Raw genomic sequence first — 24,513 nt, 5'->3', positions numbered from 1 at the left:
TGCCCGAATGATGATGAATTTATCGTCTACCAACTATATTTCTTATGTAAACTCTTAGCATTATGTACTGGTACATGTCACTACAGTTATATTAATAAATGATTTGAGCTAGGCGTAAAGTTATTCCGTTTATTAAAATCAAATTCCATTCCATTGCCAAGCGCAAAACATTTTCAAAAGTGAGTAAGATCTACTCACTTTCAGCTGAAAAAAAGTGAGTAAGTCTTACTCTAATTTTGACATATTGCTGCATTACTCGTAAGTGAGTAAACATACGGTTACTCAAAAGTGAGCTGTTCCACTTTTTTCCAAAGTGAGTCGAATTTGACTCACTTTTGAGTAGATTCAAATGAGCGTGTACACAAGACTCGCAAGTTCAGTATTTACCCGGCAGTGTCAGTGTCACAGCAAAACAGAGCGGCCAGATTTTTTTTTAATATCGGTGTAGAAAAATCGGTATTTATTGGGTCTCAGATTATCGTTAGGCCAGAAATTGTATTTATTTGGGGGTAAACTTTCCCAAAGAACCCATATATTCTGACGCCTCTAATGCTACGTTTAGACAAGGCAAGTGAATTAAGCAAGTCGCTTGTATCGAACGCAAACTGAACGTGTAAACACCTTAATTCAATTCACTTGAACGAAAAGAAAGTTGAACATGTTCAACTTTTGGCAAGTCAATTGAATTCAACTGAGTTGTTCAATTCACTTGCCCTGTCAAAACGTATAGCATATGTATTTTTTAAATTTTAAATCAAAAGTCGAAAAAGTGCTGTACCTGTGAACCGGCCTGAAAAATTCACCCGATGTTCGTTCAAAAGCAACCAATCAAAACAGCGTATTTTTTTTTATCTTTCAATGTTTTTATTTTACTCTCGATTTGATCAATGGTCCAATGCACCGAATGAACACAATGACGTTTGAGACGGGCGCTCTTTACTAAAAATGAACACTTGCATGAACTTGATGAATGGAAAAGTATTCATTCTTAGTAAACAGCGCACCGCTCAAACGTCAATGATGAACTCGGTGCATTGGACCATATAAAATATTTACTATGCCGCTTCTTTCTAACCTTCTATAAACAAACTTGCACGGAAGAAATAAACTACCCAAAAGTGAGTTCAATTCACCCTACCTCGAACATCCGTACGGGAAGCCAAAATTTAGTAAATGGGGTCGAAGTAGTTTGCCTTTACTCCCATGTTGAAAAAGTACCAAACAGAAATTTTATTCACCCAAATGGAGGTTTATTTCACTCAATTCCGACCTCAGGTAATAAAACTCAAAATTGGCTTCCCGTATTGAACTGGCGCCGTTGGATTGTTTCGCTCTTTTGTTTTTGACAACAGAAGAAAAAGTGGATGAAAGAGAAGAGAAAAAATAACTCAAAAGTAAGTTTAAGGCTCTATAAACCGTAATCAATTTGATGATAAAGATGATTTTGTATTCATTCGCACTAATACTAATGCAATTTTAGCAAAATTCAATATTTCACTGCTATTCACCAACTTACCTCTGTCAACATATATTCATGGTATTTTCATATGAATTTTTCACTCACCTAGCTAATTAATTATCAATTAATTGACTGAAAAGCGCTTAAAACTGCTTTTTTCCTGGACAAATGTTCGTATACTAATTATACACACACCAACTCCGAACGATCGAGACACACACATACACATGCACTTAGTTTTTCACTTGTTCTTTTCACGCCGTTTTCTTGATTTTATCACAACTAAACACAATTCACTACCTAACTTTCACTTTTGTCTTTGATGTTGAACACCAATTTCTTCACTTCATGTCGAAAAAGCAACGAAAACTGCTTTAAAAAATTTGAAGTGAGAGACAAATTTGACGGCCGTATTGTGAATGTTGCAAAATTCGGAACACCCAAATTCAGTACCGCATTAGGTGAAATAGTGCGCTCAAAATCTCGGCAAAGCAACTTAGAAATATCAAAACAATACATCGAATATGCTAGTCGACACGCAAACAACTTTATGCATATACAAGAAAAGAATCATCATTTCATCGTTGCCAGATTTATTTGATCAAATAATTATTGCGGTTTGTTTGCGAATTAATCAAATCAACCAGAAAAAAAAGAAAAGATTATGCAAGCTTCTGTTGGCAGGGTGGAGAATGGTTGACATTTAATTTTACCGTACCATTCATCCTACCATGCAGTAAAAAAAAAACAAAACTACGGCAGCCGCAGCAGCAGCCACGACCAAGCAGACGACAGCACATACTCTTTTACTATTTTCTCGCCCCACAATCAATGTTTTCGTAGAATAATTTCTCAACGTATAGCCGGTTTTGGTGGCAAATATACATTTCATTATTCCTTACTCATTTTACAGATTAGAACTAATAAATCAGTATCTGTGGCTAGCACTCTTTCAAGGCTGTGTGCCACAGCCTAATTCAACTCGATTCTGTTCTATTTGCACTGCGCACAAGAAAGTGTGGCTGGATGGCACGAGACTCACGCAGCAGCAAACAAACAGTCTGCGGATGAAGAATAAAAAAGACTTAATTTCGTCTTACATTTATAGCCCTCTCCAACCCCATCAGTGTTGGTGCTGTGTTTACAAAATTTTCTTTTGTTTGCTGTTAGAACTGTCATATTTTTCTTGTTTGCTGTTAGAAAACAACAAACAATGCGTGGAAACACTAAGAAAAATATCGCAAATTTGAACTAGACACCAGGTGAAAATGATCATTTTCATTTTGATTTAGTGTGCAACAAAAAAATTCACTCTGTGATAGTGTTGGTAAAATCTGCTTGGAGACCTCAATTTGGGAAACTGTCTCAGTGTGCTCGACTGCTCAGTGCTCGAAATTTTACCGGATGAAATGTAAATATTCGGAGAATCAAAGTGTTTTACTGTACTTTCCCCAACAATGTATGTTGAAAGCCCAGTGGTGTACGAAAAAAATTAAAATAAGTTTCCATATAATAAATATTTCCTAAATGCTCAAAAATAAATATTTTGTTGCATCTGGCAACATTATGTAGCAGCTGACAAGCTTTTACCACCCCATTTCCACCCACCTCAAATTTTCGTCACTTTTTCGTACAAGTTGCCTCACGAATACTAAAGGCTGCCTTACACCTCGGAAAAAATTTCCGCCGGAATTTGGCCCCCGTGTACACTGGATTTTGTTTTTGCGCGATTTACATTTTCTCAATTTTCCATTCATCCTAAATGTTTAACGTATATTAATTATCATGTGATTTTTCTTTGATTTATTCTGGATTTTTTGAAACATGTTGCGAAGAGTTTGGTGGCAAATTGAGGTCACACGGTAAAAAATACGAGCGAAAAAAAATCGTGTAAAAACAAAATCCTGTGTATTTTAAATGGGGCCGGGATTTTGATTTTCCGTGCCCAAATCCCGAAAACATCGCATAGGGGAAGTGCACCGGTTTTGGCCAACTTAGTGCCTATTTTGGCCAACCCTGAAAAATACATATTTTTCCAAAATAATCGATCAGTTAAATACAGCGTTGGATCGTGAGGGATGTATCTCTTGTTGGAACTAATAAAACCCTCCCGATTTGATTTATTTTTGGAGTTATTCGCAAAATTGGCCAAATTAGGAACATGGCCAAAACCGGTACAGTTCCCCTATGTAAAAATACACGGGGAAAAAATCCGCGGACCAAATTCCCGAAGTGTGAGGCTACCTTAACAAGCAATAACGTCATTAATTTTCAAAACAGAGTTACGGAGTCTTGAGCCTTAAAAAAACTCAACGTTGGGTACTTTTTTTCTTCCGTGTAAGTTATCTCGGGAGTGTCAAATGAAAAAGCCTATATTTTAAATGAAATTTGATTTCAGTGTATCCTTCCCATTTTATTCAACTTGGTGAGTGACACGTCTATCCGATTTCGAAACACCTCTGCTTGCCTCTCACTCACTCCAATGAATATCAGTACAGCTCCTCAAACTCAACAGTGCCAGAACAGTTCAAAACGTATAAAAGGAAAAGTGTCGTGTCGAAAAAATTTGGTTTCGCTTTTTCACTGCGCTACGAGCGAAACCCACACTCCGATTGATTGGCTACTGGGGGAACGAAAATCGGAATCGTATCCTGCGTAGAAAACAGATCCGTTTTCTCCCGTCTGGTCCGTCGTCGGCAGTTTATCGGAAATTCGTGGCGACATTTATTCCGTCGCCTGCTTTGATCGCTAGAGGCACACGCGTTTCGATTGTCGTCATTCCTTTGCCACCCCATCTTGTTGCTCCGTCGTCGGAGAGGTAGTTATGAAGTGAAAAATCTCTTGTGTCAATTTTTATTTTTCCATCTCGCCACATTCCCACCCCATCTGTATCCGTCGTTTGTTGTTCCGTCGATAATAAATCCTTGCAATACGTATGGTACACTGTGTTTCAGTAGAAAATACGAAAACCTGCAACAATCTCAGCCGATCATAAATAGTGGGACCTCCGGAACAACGCAGTGGATCAAAGCTCATATCGGTCAGGTGCGCGTAGGTGCTAGGAAACTACTTTCTGGAGCACCGGAAGTTAACGTCTGCTCATAAATCATGGCTCTCAGTCAGACGTCGGTGGTGAGTCATAATTTTGCTTTTATTGTCATCACTTCCGTATAGGTAGGCAAGGTCATTTGATGCGATTTAATCGAATTTCTTCACTATTATTTGCCGGGGCGTTTAACATATGTTTCCGAGAATGGGATCGGCATCTATGTTTACTGATGTACATTTGTTTCATATTGCTTGGCTCTCATATTTGCGTAAAATAGTATTCCGAATATGTTTCAAAAAAATTAAATCTAAATTACAATTACAATCTTAGTATACAATACAAAATAGATTTTTTTAGATTGGGGCCTATTTTAAGGACTAACATCTCATTATCTAGTTCTGTCCCCACCCCCTCAAAATTTGGTAGTCAAATTTAATGTATTGAGGGAATATTTTATTTTTTCAACGGAAAAATAGAAAAAAGTTTTTATTTTAGAAAATTCTTTAAGAAAACGGATGATTTTGATTTATTTTATAAATTCATTATTTTTTATTTTCCATCCCCTTCATTATCAAAAGACCAATGTGACAAAAGACGAAAATAATATTAAATATTATGCCATCGTGAGTCCATTGTGTCCGTTTATATTTGTCCGATGTGTTTGTCTATATCGGATAACCAATGATCGTTACATTGTTCGGTTGCCATTTATCCGGGTAACGTTGGAGGAATGCCTCCGAGAAGAACAAGTTGTCAGTCGTCATCAGGAAGCCATGACGGTAAGGCGCGTATCCAAAAACGCCACCGTATGGGCTGCGAATCCGGCGACTGACGAGGGTTTGGTGGAAGGGCTGGGAATAGGACCCATGACCATCCGCTTGTAAACCAACTACACTACGGGACCACACGATCATGCTTTAATTCAAAACTTTTTAATTGAAATTATTGTATAACTATCAAATTTTTATATAAAAAAAAGATTCTGTTTTTTAATTAAGCATAGATACCAAAAAAAAACTGTGAAGGTCAATAATTTGGTCGGATCTTCAAAATCTAAAATATAACAAATTAATTAGATTTAAAAGAATTTTTTAGCTCGAAATTATTAAGCCAATCATTTTTATTAACTTTAATACTGCCATTTAGAAATTATAGTATAGTTTTAACAGGAAAAATCGTATTTTAAAAATTTCTGCTTTAAACAAATGCCTACCAAAGATTTATTGGCAATCTAATGTTGCACGAAGAAGAAGAAACAGAATAGATGATATTCTAATAAAAAAACAAGGGAAGCATAGGTAGAAAATTTTGAAACTCTTTTTAGAAATTCTACAACCAATTTAAATAAAAACGGTTAGCAGTACGGGGTCAGAAATTTCTTATATTGTATAATAATCACATCATTTCGATTTAAAATTTTATTTAGTGATATTGCACTTTATACACAGTATAAGAAATTTCCGATCCCGCACTGCTAATCGTTTTTAATTAAATTGCTTCTAAAACTTTTAAAAAGAGGTTCAAAATTTTCTTCGTATGCTTCTCCGTGCAATTTTTTGACGTAGAATACGTCCTTCGAAAAAACATAGGGGGGTCATCCTGCAGAATCAAATTTGAGACCGTCACGAAAAGTGGTCAGAAAGTATGGGCTTAAAAATACAACCTGTGCATTGTGCGTTTCAGCCTTCTTCCGATCTATTTTTAAGATGTTTGTGTCAATCGATCGACAAACTCTTTAAGATTTTGAACAACAATTTGAACAATTGAATAAAGATGCTAAACTATGGAAAAATAAATTTCGTCAGGCTTTGTTGGAATCTTGTTATACACAGTCAATTGCCTACAATTCGGCTATTAGTCATCTGGCGCGTGAATTGATAAATGTTGAAAATCAAATTCAGAAAATGGTTAAAGGCAAGAAACCTATAATTTATGTTCTAAGTCACTGTACTCTAATAGGGAAAATGACGGCTTTGGCAGGTTTTGTTCTATTATTGTCAGGGAGGTTTTCTATAGCTAATTATGCTGAAATTTGACCTAAACATTCTTTGCGTATCAAAGAATATTGTGGCCAAATTTCATAAAATTCGGTCAACAAAACCCCCCTACCAATAATAGAACAAAGCCTGCCAAAGCCGTCGTTTCCCCTACGTAATTCTACGTTAATTTTGCGGTCGTGTCTGCACTCTGAAAAATCTTCACGTCATATTTACCTGAAAACAAATATGGTTCTCATCCACCATACTTTTCATGTAAGAGTGACCTAAATGACATGTAACCTGAACAAAGTTTAGCTTTGTTAAGTTACGTGATTTATCCGGTGAATCTGACTGGATTTTCCAGTACTAATGACGTGAAGTTTGAAAGTAGTTACGTGTTTGATCAGGTGAACCTTACGTGAATTCTACGTACTGGTTACTTGAACTTTTAGTGAAAGCTCTCTTCGGAGACCTCTTCGCATGTTGATGTGTTAAAATGCATTTGATGCAGAACGATGTTTTTATCATTAGACAGGGAATTCTGTCATTCGGCCATTGTGCTTCGAAGTTATCGCAAAAACACTATTGAATCAAAGTTACTGACGAATATCGAATGAAATTTATCAGATTTGCTGAGAATTGATGAAACTAGTTTCTTTCTCGGAAATTGCTGCTATTTCCGCTGTAAATCATTCAAAAGGTAGTCCACCCTTGGAAGCTCAAATCTGGAATAACATTTTAAACTAACGCTATCGAAAAACTGTAATTCCTATCTTCATGTAGCTTCGTCTTCTTCCATATCACTACGAATCTTATAAATTTTATCCGACTTCCGTTGATATTTTTTTTAAATTCCCGCAACTGAAATATCGCTTACCTCTGCGAAGCCTAAATATGTTTAGGTTATGTGTCAAGTCAATCACTCGTGAAAAGTATGGTGGATGAGAACCATATTTGTTTTCAGGTAAATCTGATGTGAAGATTGTTTACAATGTTGTTTTTCCGCAAATACCGAAGCTGCAATCACACGAACATAATCTCACTTAAATTGTTTACGAGTACATACAAACATATTCACCATGATTTTTAGTTACGTGAATTTCAGGTGAACATTACTAACGTCACGTAACAATCGTCGTTTGTTCAAGACAGATCAGTTACGTGATTTTTCACGTGAATATGACGTGATGATTTTTTAGAGTGTGTGATACAATTTTTTTATTTATTTATCATAAGGCCGGAGTGGCCTGTGCTGCACATAAAAGACTTCTCCATTCAGCTCGGTTCAAGGCTGCACTTCGCCAACCACGCAGTCTGCGGAGGGTCCGCAAGTCGTCCTCCACCTGATCGATCCACCTTGCCCGCTGTGCACCTCGCCTTCTTGTTCCCGTCGGATCGTTGTCGAGAACCATTTTCACCGGATTACTGTCCGACATTCTGGCTACGTGCCCGGCCCACCGCAGTCTTCCGATTTTTGCGGTGTGAACGATGGATGGTTCTCCCAACAGCTGATGCAACTCGTGGTTCATTCGCCTCCTCCACGTACCGTCCGCCATCTGCACCCCACCATAGATGGTACGCAACACTTTCCTTTCGAAAACTCCCAGTGCGCGTTGGTCCTCCACGAGCATCGTCCAGGTCTCGTGTCCGTAGAGAACTACCGGTCTTATAAGCGTTTTTAGATAGTCAGTTTGGTACGGCGGCGAACTCTATTCGATCGGAGCGTCTTGCGGAGTCCAAAGTACGTACGATTTCCAGCCACTATGCGTCTCCGAATTTCTCTGCTGGTATCGTTATCGGCGGTCACCAGTGAGCCGAAGTACACGAATTCTTCAACCACCTCGATTTCGTCACCACCGATAGAAACTCGTGGTGGGTGGCTCACATTGACCTCTCTTGAGCCTCTTCCTATCATGTACTTCGTCTTCGACGTGTTGATGACTAGTCCAATCCATTTAGCTTCGCTTTTCAGTCTGATGTAGGCTTCCTCCATCCTCTCAAAGTTACGTGCCATGATATCAATGTCGTCGGCGAAGCCAAATAACTGGACGGACTTCGTGAAAATCGTACCACTCGTGTCAATCCCTGCCCTTCGTATTACTCCCTCCAAAGCGATGTTGAATAGCAGACACGAAAGACCATCATCTTGCCGTAACCCTCTACGGGTTTCGAAGGGACTCGAGAATGCCCTGAAACTCGAACTACGCACATCACCCGATCCATCGTCGCCTTGATCAACCGTATCAGTTTATCCGGAAATCCGTTTTCGTGCATTAGCTGCCATAGCTGGTCCCGATCGATTGTATCATATGCGGCTTTGAAGTCGATAAATAGATGATGTGTGGGCACGTTGTATTCGCGGCATTTCTGCAATACCTGACGTATGGCGAACACCTGGTCTGTGGTAGAGCGTTCACCCATAAATCCCGCCTGGTACTGCCCCACGAACTCTCTTGCAATTGGTGTTAGTCGACGGCATAAAATTTGGGAGAGTACCTTGTAGGCGGCGTTCAGCAATGTGATTGCGCGGTAGTTGCTACAATCCAGCTTATCGCCCTTTTTGTAGATGGGACACGACACCTTCCATCCACTCCTGCGGCAGAACCTCATCCTCCCAAACCTTGGTAATCACCCAGTGCAGCGCTCTAGCCAGTGCTTCACCACCGTGTTTAAACAGCTCTCCTGGTAGTTGGTCAACTCCAGGGGCTTTGTTGTTTTTCAGCCGGCCGATCTCCTCCTGGATTTCCTGGAGATTCGGAGCCGGAAGTCGCATGTCCTGCGCGCGTGCTCCTAGGTTCATTACCATACCGCCACCGTTGTCTGCCATATCGCCATTCAGGTGCTCTTCGTAGTGCTGCCGCCACCTTTGGATCACCTCACGCTCGTTCGTAAGAAGGTTCCCGTTTATGTCCTTACACATATCGGGCTGTGGCACGTGGCCCTTACGTGAACGGTTCAACTTCTCATAAAACTTTCGTGCGTTATTAGCGCGGTACAGTTCCTCCGTCTCTTCACGGTCTCGATCTTCCTGCTGGCGCTTTTTCCTCCGGAAAATCGAGTTTTGTCTGTTCCGCGCCCGTTTGTATCGTGCCTCGTTCGCCCTCGTGCGGTGTTGCAGCAATCTCGCCCATGCTGCATTCTTCTCCTCAACTAACTGCTCACATTCACCGTCATACCAGTCGTTTCTCTGATCCGGAGCCACCGTGCCTAGTGCAGCGGTTGCGGTGCTTCCAATGGCGGATCGAATATCCAGCCATCTTCAAGAGATGCTGCGCCTAGCTGCTCTTCCGTTGGGAGTGCCACTTCCAGCTGCTGCGCGTAGTCTTGGGCTAGTCTACCGTCTTGTAGCCGCCCAATGTTTAGCCGCGGCGGACGACTCCGACGCGTGTTGATCACCGTCGAGAGTTTTGAGCGCAGACATACTGCGACGAGGTAGTGGTCGGATTCAATATTCGCACTGCGGTAAGTGCGTACGTTCGTGATGTCGGAGAAGAATTTACCGTCGATTAGAACGTGGTCGATTTGGTTTTCCGTTACTTGATTAGGTGATTTCCATGTGGCCTTGTGGATATTCTTACGGGGGAAGAAAGTGCTTCGGACTACCATTCCGCGGGAGGCTGCAAAGTTTATGCATCGTTGGTCGTTGTCGTTCGAGCGTTCTACCTGAGCGTTCATGTCACCGATAACGATTTTGACGTCCCGCAGTGGGCATCCATCGTATGTCTGCTCCAGCTGCGCATAGAACGCTTCTTTCTCGTCGTCGGATCTCCCTTCGTGTGGGCAGTGCACGTTGATGATGCTATAGTTGAAGAAACGGCCTTTTATCCTCAGCTTGCACATCCTTGCGTTGATTGGCTGCCACCCAATCACGCGTTGGCGCATCTTTCCCAGCACTATGAAGCCGGTTCCCAGCTCGTTGGTGGTGCCACAGCTTTGGTAGAAGGTAGCCGCTCGATGCCCGCTTTTCCACACTTTCTGTCCTGTCCAACAGATTTCCTGCAGCGCTACGATACAACCTTCTACTTTTTTTTCGAATATCATCTTAATGAAAAGATATTTTAGTTACTAGATAAAGATTGTCGCTGTCGTCGCTGTCCGGAACATCTTTTGCTGGCGAGGATAGGGGAGCTAAATGTCAAAGAAGGAAAATCCATACGATTTGACAGTTAGGTACCACACATGTTTCGGACAGCAGAACAAAGGGAACCGAAGCGACAATCTTTATCTAGTAACTAAAATATCTTTTTCTTAATGCTTCTCCTTCTTCATGCAACGTTTGCTCGCCAATAAGCTTTGTGAGTCCGAATAGTTCACCATCTAGGAATCAATTAGATCATTTTATACCATTCTTTTGTTGTTATACAGAAAACTTCTAGCTCATAATAAACATCAAATGATGTTGTAATTATCAACATAATTTCGTGTAACAAGTTGTTTTTCACTACACGTTCCCGTGACGCCGGGTAGATACCTTCTCGTGGTGTGTTACTTTATATGATGCCCTAATATGGTACCATGGTCATATTGCTAGCTTCTGGCTGATCCAACGAATACCATCCTACATATCCAACTCCGTGGTAATTATGAGAGTATCGCAGTTACTGGCCTCTTGCTTCCATCCTCTCCCTCCTTACGGTAAAGACGGGCGTGGCCTGTAGCAGTAATTTTCATGATTTTGTTGTTTTTGCCTTTTCTTGCATTCTGATACCATTCTAGATAAGGATTTCAAAAACAAAACACCAGTTTACCATCTACAAATTATATCATAACAATGCTAATGCAACATGTAGCTCTATCCCCGGTTTAAAACTTCATTCTAAAGTAACTATTTGGTCACTTTTTCGTCATCGTTGGTCACTAAAGCCACTATTTTGAACGACAATCATCGCTACCAGCCCTGCTATCTAGATGGGCTTTGTTTTCATAAGTGATATCCAATGAGCAGCTCGAAGTTGTTACCGTACTGCTCGTTCTTTTTTGTGTGCTATGATAAATGATAGTTGACTTGTGACTTCTTTTTGGCTGTAACTTTTTTTTCTTTTAACATTTTTATCGCAACTGCCACCAAAAGAAGAGGAATTTATTGAAGTTTTAGTAGTTTTATGTTTTTCAGGATTGGCCACTCGGTTCCGGAGCCATAGCCATTTCTCAGAACGCATACTTCGGAAATGATTATTCTAGAACCTGTCGGAACCTGTAACGGGGTCACTTAACGGAATATCATCATGCGACATATCAGACTTCATAATTTAAAAAGTTATGGCAATACATGGTAGTTTTGTATTACCTGGACCGTAGTTGAACCGATTGGACCCCGTAAACGGATTTACCGAGTACCGGCTCAAAGGTCAGTATTGGGAAATAAGAAAAACTTATCATGTGGCACATCAAATATCATGATTTCGAAAGATATGGCATTCTATGGTAGTTTTGTACATCCTGGGTCGTAGTTGAACCGATTAGAACCGGTAAATAAATTTACCGAGTATCGGTTCAAAGTACTTCTTGGACCGTATTTGAACCGATTGGAACCGGTAGACTGATTTGCTATTTTAAGGTGTTTTTATGAGATACTAGCTTTATGTACCCGGCCTTGCTCGGAATTGCAAGTTTGGTTTTCAGTTTTTTTTTTCACAATTAGAAAAGGATAAAACCAATTGGTCAACAGGGTAATTGTGTTAACTTATTTATATTTCAACATTTGATCAATGGAAACATTGATTGATCTTGAAGAAGGGATCGTTGGTTTGAATAGCCTTATTCCGGGAAAACGTCAATTGCTAAAGAAGGAAAAACATCTACCGATGCTTTATTCATTCATTATTTATATTTTTAAAGAAGAGATCACTCCTACCATTGCCTTATTCCGGGCAAATGCCTACTTTTACAGGAGCCATTTCATCCACCATCCAGAAGGAAACACATTAATCATTCACCTGTCATAAGACGAGTTTATACAATCCCATTGAATTCCACCACTTAATTGTATCTTGACAGATACGTATTTCGACCTCAAAAGTAAGGCCGTCTTCAGTGTCTCGTACTTGACTCGACTTACGACTTACGACGTACGAGACACTGAAGACGGCCTTACTTTTGAGGTCGAAATACGTATCTGTCAAGATACAATTAAGTGGTGGAATTCAATGGGATTGTATAAACTCGTCTTATGACGGGTGAAAACATTCCATTAAAAAGCTCAAAATAATTTTCTTATCATTAATCATTGTTTTTCATTGGGCAAACCATGATTTCGATGAAGAGTAACAATTACCATTTCTTTATACCCAGCAAATGCATGCTTTCTTCATGTCGAATGACCTCAGGCCAAATAGTGTTATTTTAATGGCCTGATTCATTCAGGGATATTTCATTTTCAGGGAAATGTCATATTCTGGGATCGTGTATCGGTAAGAATCATTTTTGGGAAATATCATTTTCGTCAGAATACGTGTTTTCAAATTTGGTTTGAATTGACCCATGCGATGAAAAGGTATACTAAACTGTTCCTTTCATAAATATGCTCTCTCTCTCATTTAGCTTTGACACTCCTACCCTGTCTGATATAGTCTTCCTTAAACAGAGAATATGGGTTCCAAATTTGGTGGACATCGGTAAATGGGCTCAAAAGTTATGCTGAATTGATCGATAACTAAACAATACCCCTTGATCAATAACTAAACAATACTTCTCCCTCCCACACCCTCCTCCTTTTCCAAAGAGCATCCCCAACCCCCCTATCTTCGTCTCCTTAATATAAAGAATTTGTGTTTCAAATTTTGTTGAAATCAGCCAAGGGGTTCGGAAGTTAAACTGAGTTGATCGATAACTAAGCAATACACCTCCCCCCATACCCTCCCCCTTTTTCAAAGAGCATCCATAACCACCCTATCGTCGTCTCCTTAAGATAAAGAATTTGGGTTCCAAATTTGGTTGAAATCTGCCAAGGGGTTCGGAAGTTAAACTGAGTAGATCTTTAACTAAGCAATACCCCTCCCCTTTTTCAAAGAGCATCCCTAACCCTCCTATCGTCGTCTCCTTAAGATAAAGAATTTGTGTTCCAAATTTGGTTGAAATCTGCCAAGGGGTTCGGAAGTTAAACTAAGTTGATCTTTAACTATGCAATACCCCTCCCCCCACACCCTCCCACTTTTCCAAAGAGCATCCCTAACCCTTCTATCATCGTCTCCTTAAGATAAAGAATTTGTGTTCCAAATTTGGTTGAAATCTGCCAAGGGGTTCGGAAGTCAAACTATGTTAATCGATAACTATGCAATACCCATCCCCCCACACCCTCCCACTTTTCCAAAGAGCATCCCTAACCCCCCCTATCGTCGTCTCCTTAAGATGAAGAATGTGTGTTCCAAATTTGGTTGAAATCGGTCAATGGGTTCAGAAGTTATGCTGGAACATACATACAAACATACATACAAACATACAAACATTAAGTTTTATATATATATAAGAAGAAGAAGATTGCGAAGAAAGGTTCGACTGGCGGTAGGACTTGAACCCATACTAGTCCAATAAGTACACGGACGTATTACCAATTATACAACAGCTGCCCTTGCGAGAAGCTGTTCCATAACTAGGTAATAACGATGGATCAGTCAATTCCTCGTATCCATCGAATCTGTTTTGACACAACATTTCACACCTTTTCTCTCTATTCTTTTCCACACACACATATCAGAGTTGATTTTTTTTTAATTTCCCTTTTATTAACGTGGCTTTGTGCGAAGTTCACTTTGTTGATTTTTTCAGGATTTGCCCGGTTTTACCTAAATAATCTCTTGAATTTCTCCAAAAAAAATTTGATGTACTTCGGTGAAGTAATAGTCTGAACTACGGCTTAAAACTGTCATAGATTTCACCAGGATTTTTTTCTGTGTTGAATTCTCCAAAGTATTCTATAAAAACTTTCGATTTTTTTTTTCAAAATTTTCACTTAGATTTTATTGCAGATTCTACTACATTTTTTTTTTTCGATTTACGACAGGAACTTTTTTGGAAACTATAAATGATTATTTTTAATTTTCACGGAAAATTATGTTATATTATAAAAAAGCATTTTGGATTATCCAAGAAAAAGTTCACGGAATTTCCAAATGACATTCTTTGGAACTTGTAAGGGGAATTTTGCGAAATTTCCACGAGAAACCCTTCAGAATTTCCACTGGAGGTTTTCTGGAAAGTCCCCGGGATATTTTTCGGAATTTTCTCGAGGAATTCTTTCAATCTTCAGAATTTCTAAATAAATTATTAAAAACTTCCACGAGAAATTATTTGAATATCCCACCAAAAACTCTTTGAAATTCCCAAAAAAAAAAATAAACAATTTTTGTGAGAAAGCATTTGTAATTTTCATAAAAATTTTTTTGAAATTTTTGCGCGAAATTTGCCATAATTTCAACTGAGAATTGTCCATAATTTCCACCGAAAATTATTCGGAAAATTCTTTATAATGTAATGTCCATAGGATTTTGTTTTGAATTGCTCCAAATTTACAAAAGAAAATGAAAAATATCGTAGTAAACCATTTCAAAATCCCACGTGAAATGTTTCGGAATGTCCGTTTAAACTTAAAATTACCTCGGGAATAATTCTATATTTTCACGGAAAATTAATCGGAATTTTAACGGGAAAACTTTTGGAATTTAGATGAAAATTCTTGGGATTTCAATGGATGACTATTCAGCGGGATATTATATGGAATTTTTAAGGCGACGGCGGCGCACACCTTTAGTAGGAATCGAATTCAACAGAAATTAAATTGATTGGCTTTGAGATTTGGTTTCAGGAGCTATGGACAGAGGATTAAATTTGATTTCGTTTTAAATTGATTTTTGTTTTGTTGGATTTTGTTCAGTTTGATTTTGTTATGTTTAAAATTGGATAGTTATGTTTCCATATTGAAATGATTTTGAACAGCTGAATTGCTCAAAACGTGGTTGATTTCCATATTTTTCCAATCACATAATATGATATTTATCAATATGATGTAAAAATTGGAAAAGTCTACGTAGACTTCAAGGGGGGTGGGGAAAGATTTCGGAAAAGTCTACCAAAGGCTACTAGGGGAGAAGGAGGTTTGAAAATGTAAAATTTCGGTCTACGTGGTTTGTGGACAGCCTCACCGGTTTAAAGGTCAGTCTTGGGAAATGAGTAAAGTAAAACCCTTCATGCGGCACATCAAATTTTATGATTTCAGTCGTTATGACATTCTATGATAATTTTGTACTTCCTGGACCATATTTGAACCGATTGATACCGCTGAACAGATTTATCAAGTACCGCTTCAAGGTTCAATAATTTTGAAATCATACATATGTCTGAATAATTGAATCAAATTTAATCATACATAGGTATGTCTGAGTAAAAAGTAGTAAAACTCATAGCTTGTAGTATCTACTCAAAAGTAAAATCCACAGAGTAAGCTACCAAGAGAAAAAATGCCATTTGATACCAATGACTTAGAAAGAGTTAGTACATCAATCACTAGTGCGGTTTGCCAAATGCTACATGTATGAGATTATAACATACCGTGGACCCCCGATAATTTAAACGGTACCTCATTCAAAATAACGGGGTTCATTTTTAATTTGAACTTCTGGCTACTCTATGAGCATCAGAAAAACTAGTTTCTGGCTGCTCTCTTTGCTGGTTTGTTTTGATTCTGCGATCCATTTCACGATGTTCCATTTTTCTTTTCTCGATTCCACGTGCTAAATGACGTTTGAACCATTTTTAATTTGAACGATGTTCAAACCAACGGGTTTCAAATTAAAAAGTGTTCAGATTAAAAACGCTCATATTACCGGGGGTCCACGGTATTACATTTACACTAGTTTTTGTCTTATATTTATTGTTATCCTATCCAGGGTTTGAGTACAAAGGAGAATGAGCAAATCTCGCTTAACTTTTCAAAAGGACCTAAGTAACATTTTTTTCATGAATTAATTTGAATACTGCAATACAAGGATGTTATCGATCATTTAGTAATTCGCGTTCGATCATTCCAAAAGCTGAATTTCGGAATGTGTTGTATGGTGGACTTTTAGTGCGAAGGTTTTTCTACAACTCTGCCTAATGGTTCGTTGTTTGAATACCACTAGTAATGGAGTTATAGCTAAAGTTTCAGTAACTTAGACTAAATGATTACAAATCAATAGCTTTCATGTTTTTCTGTTGAATGCGCCATTCAAATTAATTCATGAAAAAAAATGTTACTCAGGTCCTTTTGAAAAGTTAAGCACAGAGAAACAGACGTCTCACTTAGAACAAAATGCAATCAAAATCATCGTCACGAAAACATTACCGCTCAATGCTAAAAGCACTCTAGGTGGACAAGCGGCAACCAGGTGGCGGTAGTGAGCAAACGTCAAACACAAGCAAAACCGATTGAAGCGCCATCGGTGGCCGATCGACCACCTACAAAAAATTGAATCCACCGTTAAAAAGATGAACGATGATACATGTGTAGAGTGAGACGTCTGTTTCTCTGTGAGTTAAGCGAGAAATCTCTCACTTATCATGTCTGTATACACTCTCGATAGGTAGCATACCGTGAGAGACGTTTTTCGGTAGCTGTTACGATAATGAACGGATTCGGGGGGCACAACCCATGATTATTTTCTTTCAATAAGCCCCAATTGCGGGGGGCACCGGTTCTGATGATGCATTTCAACTTGTTTTACACAGCTGTGCGAAAAAAATATGATCCCCAACATGAAAATGAGCGAGAACAAAGGGTTTTTTAAACCCCATCGGTGGGGCCGCCTATCCGAATCATTTTTTTTTTCAACTTGTATTAAGTGCGATTTTTTTTTGTTTTTATGGCTTGTTATGATTCGAAGAGGTTTCTGCCTCTCTTTTATCGTTGTTCGTTATCTTTCGTGAGCGACTTCTGCAAACCCAGATCCTATCCGTTCCGTATACCATTTGGCAGATTGCACTATGTCACCGAAGGCGGTATGGGGCATTGCGACCTACCCGTCCTTAGGTGGTTCAGGCTGGGCTAAAGGGTTTAGTCCAGAGGCATATACTGAATGTCTAAAGGTAGACGTATTGTCTAGTGTTAAGACATCGCAGATTAGCCGAGGCCCGGGAATACGTTGATAATAACAGAAATGATAACTTTGTTGTACGAGAAATGCAAAAACATGTTATAGTGCGTTGGTGCTATTTTAGGTTCGCTCAGTATAGGGTAACCGTACCCTTAGTGGAGGTAGCACCAATAGTGGAGGTAGTGGGGTTTTAATGAGATTTATCATACTTATACACTTTACGATGGTTTCTGTTGATGCGTCGTGCTTCAAATATCCTGTTAAATTCAACTTATCTTAAGATTTCACTTGAAAAACAATGATTTTCCTTAACAAAATTGACTCCCTTGCACATATAGTGGTGCAACTGTACCAATAGTAACGAGTCTCATAAGAATCCAATGGATAGGAAAGAAACAGTGTATATTTTGGAACATAATTACCTACCTTGACACAAAAATTCATACAAATGAAGATAATATTCATCTGTGTATCATAACACATTTGGAGCACTTCAGTGCGCCTCTAACGATTCACAGTTGATCTGCTGTTTTGCAGACTGAGCCCCTGATCGGGGGCTACCCCAAATGGCATAATTCCATTTGGCATAATGCCGTTTGGCATAAGTCCGTTTGGCATAATGCCATTTGGCATAACGATTTGAATAGCTAGGGGCCATTTGGCATAAAGACCATTTGGCATAACGACCATTTGGCATAATGACCATTTGGCATAAAAATTAAAAGAATTATCAAAACTCTTGGAAGAAGCTCAATTTACATCTGTATTATTGCCTTTTTCTGGGCATATGCATATTTTAAGGTGATTATACAATGAAGCCCGTGGTGAATTTCAAATTCACCACACGTTTATCTACATATATTTCCAAAAGCCCAAATCTGGCGTAATAGTTTTCGTACAGTGCCGAAACTCAAATTATGATTGTTCAGCATAACTAAGCAAACGATCTACCATTATTTCAGCCCCATACGCGTTATGGTTCTTTCATCTCAATATTGGAAAAGCACATGGTTTACAAAATGGCCGATTTCTGGCTTTATTCTATAATCACCTTTAGGAGTGATTTACTTTTTCTCCTAACGGGTGCCAACCAAAAAATGAGATTAAAAAATGGCTCGGGATAAAAATACAAAGAAGTACAGTTTAATCTGATATGTTATACAAAGAGTTGTCCTTAGTCTTCAAACTTAGACTAATTAATTGGCATATGTTCCGTGGTTCGCCGTGCTGCTTATGATCCAGCTTATGAGTTGCTTCTTGGCTTTGGCATTACAATCACCTTTGTATACAATAGAACTGAGTAGATCAAATAATGCTTTGGCAGTTTTCACAACATTTTCACGTTTAAAATGTTCCACCGTGTAATTTTCCCATGATCTTTGTTTCTACAATATTTTTTGTTTCTACGGCATGTTGTGAGCAGTGTTGGAGTGAAAGTGTGTGTGTGACAATTCTTAAAGTCATATTTCTTTTGCCTTATTTCGGGTAAATGCGTACTTTTAAAGAAGGAGTCATTTACTCTTTTGCTTCATCCCGAGCAAATGCGTACTTTAAAAGAAGGAGTCATCTACTCTTTTGCTTCATTCCGGGCAAATGCGTATTTTGAAAGAAGGAGTCATCTTCTTTTTTGCTTCATCCCGGGGAAATGCATACTTTCAAAGAAGGAGTCATCTACTCTTTTGCCTTATTCCGAGCAAAAGCGTACTTTAAAAAAAAATGGGTCATCTACTCATTTGCCTAATTTCGGGCAAATGGGTACTTTTAAAGAAGGAGTCATCTTCTTTTTTGCTTAATCCCGGGCAAATGCATACTTTTAAAGAAGAGTCATCTACTCTTTTACATTATTCCGGTCAAACGCGTACTTTTAAAGAAGGAGTTATCTTCTCTTTTGCTTCATCCCGGGTAAATGCATACTCGCAAATCGTAAACAATGCATTTTCCTGCAAATTTCTCAACAACTAGGACCGCTCCCAGCTAAAAATCACTTGGAACTGGTGGCGCTCCGCGCCTTCTATCAAACAGAAGTGGAAAATATCGCCAAAAGTGTTTAATCTTCCTGAAATCAGCAGAAGAAGTCAATGTTTACGCGACTTTCGCCCTTATGAAACATCAATGTCGATATATTCCTACGATTAACCTTTTTTGTGCCGAGTGGTAATTTTGCTAAACGGCCCGTTGTATTTAATTCATTTTTCAAGGATTATGCCAAATGGTCATTATGCCAAACGGTCGTTATGCCAAATGTCCTCGAGGTACCCAACAAATTATGCCAAATGGTCGTTATGCCAAATGGCCTTTAGACATTTAAATCGTTATGCCAAATGGCATTATGCCAAACGGCATTATGCGAAATGGCATTATGCCATATGGGCTTCCCCCCCCCTGATCGTATGTCCCGGCAGGTATAGGGTATAGCTCTTTACATGGAAGATCCGCTAGGGCTAATTAGCACTCTCCAAGGTGTCGGGAAATTAATCAATTTCTCGTCAACTGGAAGTAGCGAAGCCAACGCGTAACCATAGGAAGGATAGGATAGGTTGTAATATAGATTGAAATTGAAGTCTACTTTGTATCTTAGAGACATTCAATTTTCAGAATGTTTTCAATTGGGAGTGGAGAGTTATTTAGACTTATCAGGATTTACATCAGGTTAAAAAATTAGATTGATCATAAAATGAAATAATAATATTGAACATTTTAGCACAGACAAACAGACATAACACATTGAACATTCACTCATGAAATTCATCGTCGTAAACACCCTAACGACATCTGTTGCTTTCAGTAAGTTGGGCAAACCACGAACCAGATGGCGGTAGTGAACAAACGTCAAACTCGAGCAAATCCGATACGCGCGCTACGAGTGATCGGTTGGCCAACTAATGATAATTTAAATTGACCAGTAAATCAGTGAACGATGAGGATTTCACAAGTGTTATGTCAGTTTGTCTGTGATTTTAGATTCAGTTATTAAACAGATTTTTTTTTTGTTTGAGAAATTGTTTAGAGTAGCCAAGGTAGAAGTTTACTGTACTATTGGATATAAAAATATTAAATTAAAAATCTGAGATAGAAGAGAGACAGAAGAAAAAAGTAGATTGAGATATAAAAGAGAAAAAGAGATTGATAAAAGAAGAAAGCAGATATTGATAGATAGAGGATATAGGATTTGTAAGGCAATACTCAACAATTATTTTGTAGTTTTATACATACTGTATCTAACAATGACTAAAACACTAATAAGACAAAGTTATATAAGACCTTTATGTTGAAACATAACAGACAGGTAACCGACAACAACACAATGACAATAACAGATCAAAAATATAGAATACAAGTAGTGTTTTACATTAATTATACAACTCACAATAATAGAAATGACTCAATAAATAATCAACGCCTAACGTACATACAAACAATACTGACAGAGGGTCTCGTAGCGTAGTTGGCTACACGTTCGCCTTCCAAACGAATGATCATGGGTTCCACCTCCACCAAAGCCCTCGTCAGTCGCCGGATGCGCAGCCTATGCGGTGGCGTACTGGGGTGCACGCCTCACCGTCACGGCTGCCTGATGACGACCGACAACTTGTTCTTCTCGGAGGCATTCCTCCAAACGTTACCCGGATAAATGGCAACCGGACAATGCAACGATCATTGGATACACGACATGGACAAAACGAGCACAATGGACTCACAACGAGATGGACCAGCAACGACAACAAGAATGAATAATGGAAAAATCTAAAAATAGATTCTGTGTGGATTCTGGCAGCAGAATACCACAGTAGATCTCGGCACAGTAGCGGTTAAGTAACACAGAGTGCCTACCAAATAAATAAAGGAATAAAAAAAATAAAAAAAAACAGATTAATCCACCTAGCGGTGATGGTGCCTTTCTCGTGCATTATGAAAATAGTATTTTGGCCATTACTCTTAAGCCCATAGTCCGATTTGGCCAATGTTCAATAGGAAACAATGGAAGAGTATCCTGCGTCGAATGCAACTTGTTGCGAGTAAATCGGTAAAACACATACACACAGACATCACATCAATTCGTCGAGCTGAGTCGATCGGTATATAACACTATGGGTCTCCGGGCCTTCTATAAAAAGTTTGTTTTTGGAGCGATCATATAGCCTTTACGTATACTTAGTATACGAGAAAGGCAAAAAAAACAATACTGACATATTCAAATTTACATTTTGACTAGACTTTGTCCTATGTGACTGCCTTGACTGACAAAACCACATTCCTGAAAGTTTTCGAGAGGATTATGTTAGCTGATTCCCACAGTACGGTGTTCATTTGGTCAAATTAGACTAGTTCTTCCGGCATAATCACTTGTCTATTCTCAAAAACCCACCCCGATCATAGCAATCCAAAGGGGCCAAAAAAAATTGCGATACATCACTTTTTTTTGTAGAATTTGCCATTTTTCGATTATGTTCATTTTCATTGTAATCTTAGAGGATGTTGCTAACTTCGGAAACGATTTGGCGCGAAATGCGTCTTGTAAAAAAAACATCTCAGATTTCGTAGATTTGATATTTTTCCCTAATTCGGATTTCTTCATCACATGAATTGTATTTAAAAAAAAGCATTACGTTGCTTTACTACCTATTTAATTATTGCTGCAAGAAACGTAGCTACTGGTTAATAAATAATCAATCAATCAATCCTTGTGGAGATGATTTAGTTCACTTGTCAATAAATACGGCATCAAACCGCAATCCTCAGACAGTGTCTAACAGAACAAGAAAACATTAAAGGTAAACATTAGAACATAATAATTTATTCATTTTCTCGGTGTATAACTTGTCGCAGTTATGGTTTACCAGCATTGTTATTTTTTTTACTTTCATTTTCAGCTCAAACTTTACAATACTGTTATTGATGATGTTATTGCCGGCGTGCGAGATGCATTTCTCGACGAGGGAGTTGACGAACAAGTGCTGCAAGAGATGAAGCAAGTGTGGACGGCGAAGTTGATGGCAAGCAAGGCCGTCGAAACTACCCCCGACCCCTCAGATCAACCGCCTTCAATTCTAGCGAACAGTACAAAGGTATATCTAATTTTAGTATCCATCAAATTAAAGATACTATAAACAAAGACGCGAAATCTGCTGATGCTGAATACACTCAAATTGGTCTAAAGAATTTATGTGATCTGAAACTATTGAATTTGTATTATCAATTCAGTGCAAAACCGTAACCGTAATCAATTCAGTGCAAATTATAGCAACTAACGAAGTTGGATTTTTCTCACAATCCATACATTAAACCTAACTTCGGAAGTAGTGCGCTGTTTTCATTTGGTGATGTGCTATACAGCGCACTACTTCCGAAATTAGGTTTAACTTATGGATTGTGAGAAAAATCCAATTTCGATAGCGGCTATAATTCGATTTTCTACTGAATTTATAATATCGCGTTCACTAACGCAAATCAGGTTGCAAATTCGAAATAGGTACACAAGTTTTGTTCATTTACAACTATTAGTTTTTTTTTATCTTTATTAATGTGTTTTTTAATTCTAGGATTAGGTTCAACACAGTCCATTAGTTGGAGTTTATTAGCTAAAAATGATAAATCAAATTAAAATAATAATTAAAACGTGTTTATTTGGCTAAAATAAAATAGCCCTTATCAAATGTTACCCGCGATTTTTTGGAATGTTACTGACAGTAAATTTGGAATTCCAATCGGCACATTTCCTGTTTGTTCATAGTATCTTTATATCAAATTATAATAAAAAAGTCATCCATAAACCATGATTTGATTTTTTTCAAATTGACGTGCAAATTGTTCTCATCATTCAAATTAATTTTAATTATTTTTATTACGATTGATAATATATGCAGGACTAGAAAAATTATCCTCATCTTGAATGCAATCATGTTTTTTTTTAATTTGCATGAAGTTTGGGTATTGACCTGCATCTTACATATTACTTAAACTAGAAGTACGTTTTATGGATGATCTTTTTTAATGAATTTTATTATTGTATATAAATAAGTGATATGATAATTCATCAATAGTGTATGTAAACAGAAATAGTCTTGTTGATTAACATAATTCTATGATGGTCCTTTGCGATTTCTCGCTGATCTTTTCAGAAGGACCTAAGTAACATTTTTAGCATGAATTAATATGAGTACTGTAATCAAAAGCTTTCATGTTTTTGTGTTGATTGCGCTATTCAAATTAATTCATGAAAAAATGTTACTTAGGTCCGTTTGAAAAGTTAAGCGAGATTTGTTTAGATTTAGATGCTATGCACCCACCTAATCACATTTTAATGATTAATAACTGGTATAATTTTCTCGTTATCGGTACCTGCACCATATCCATTGACAATTATGTAGTCCGTTTCCGGTTCTAAGGTATGTAATTATTTTAAGACAAAACAATTCCACAACATATTCTTTAATTATATTATGTATACCTAATAGTATGTATGTACAAATCATCCGTCTTAAGTTATAATGACAACAGTTAGACGACAGTTTGTTAGAGACCCATCATGATAGTAGACACCAATTTTGAAAGCATTTAATGACAAAATCCAACTGAGTTTTTTTTTAATTCACAATTCTAGACCAACATTTGAGAAGGGCGTAACTGACCAAATATATTCCTTCTGATTCTTTGTCCTCCTCATATAGCTATAAAACTTCGAAATCAATTTTTTTTATGACGAATGTCTTAGAAATGCATGAAACGTCGAGATCTCGTGCCATTTTGAAAAAAAAAATAGAAAAAAATTACTGGGACTTATATTTTGGGATTTTTTTTTTATGCTGGATGTCATAGAAATGCATAAAACGTCGAGATCAAGAGTTATCCCGAAAATGTTTTTTTTTGTTTTTCAAAAAAATGGATTTTTTTTCTACTTAAATTTGTTTTCAAATTGAACAATTTTTTTGAAAGACATTTGGCATAAACAAAAATTCGATT

The 24,513-nt window shown here is 38.0% G+C and overlaps 1 protein-coding gene across 3 annotated transcripts in view; it reads left to right on the top strand.

Annotated features, from left to right (window-relative positions):
- The first annotated feature begins 3,960 nt into the window (after positions 1–3,960).
- The window catches only part of LOC134225334 (transcription initiation factor IIA subunit 1), a 36,818-nt gene continuing 16,265 nt past the window's right edge, over positions 3,961–24,513 (top strand). Inside the window, exons 1-4 of one of the 3 annotated variants that reach the window (XM_062705308.1) lie at positions 3,962–4,277; positions 4,417–4,591; positions 22,425–22,619; positions 23,922–23,939. In XM_062705308.1, coding sequence (XP_062561292.1) covers positions 4,568–4,591; positions 22,425–22,619; positions 23,922–23,939 — 237 coding nt within the window. In that variant the 5' untranslated portion in view covers positions 3,962–4,277; positions 4,417–4,567. Of the gene's footprint in view, positions 4,278–4,413; positions 4,592–22,424; positions 22,620–23,921; positions 23,940–24,513 lie in introns of all 3 variants that reach the window. The other 2 variants (XM_062705309.1, XM_062705310.1) reach the window with 2 other exon arrangements.

Source organism: Armigeres subalbatus, chromosome 3 (genome assembly GCF_024139115.2).
Source record: "Armigeres subalbatus isolate Guangzhou_Male chromosome 3, GZ_Asu_2, whole genome shotgun sequence".
NCBI lineage: Eukaryota > Metazoa > Arthropoda > Insecta > Diptera > Culicidae > Armigeres > Armigeres subalbatus.
This window is presented reverse-complemented; position numbering and strand designations above follow the sequence as displayed.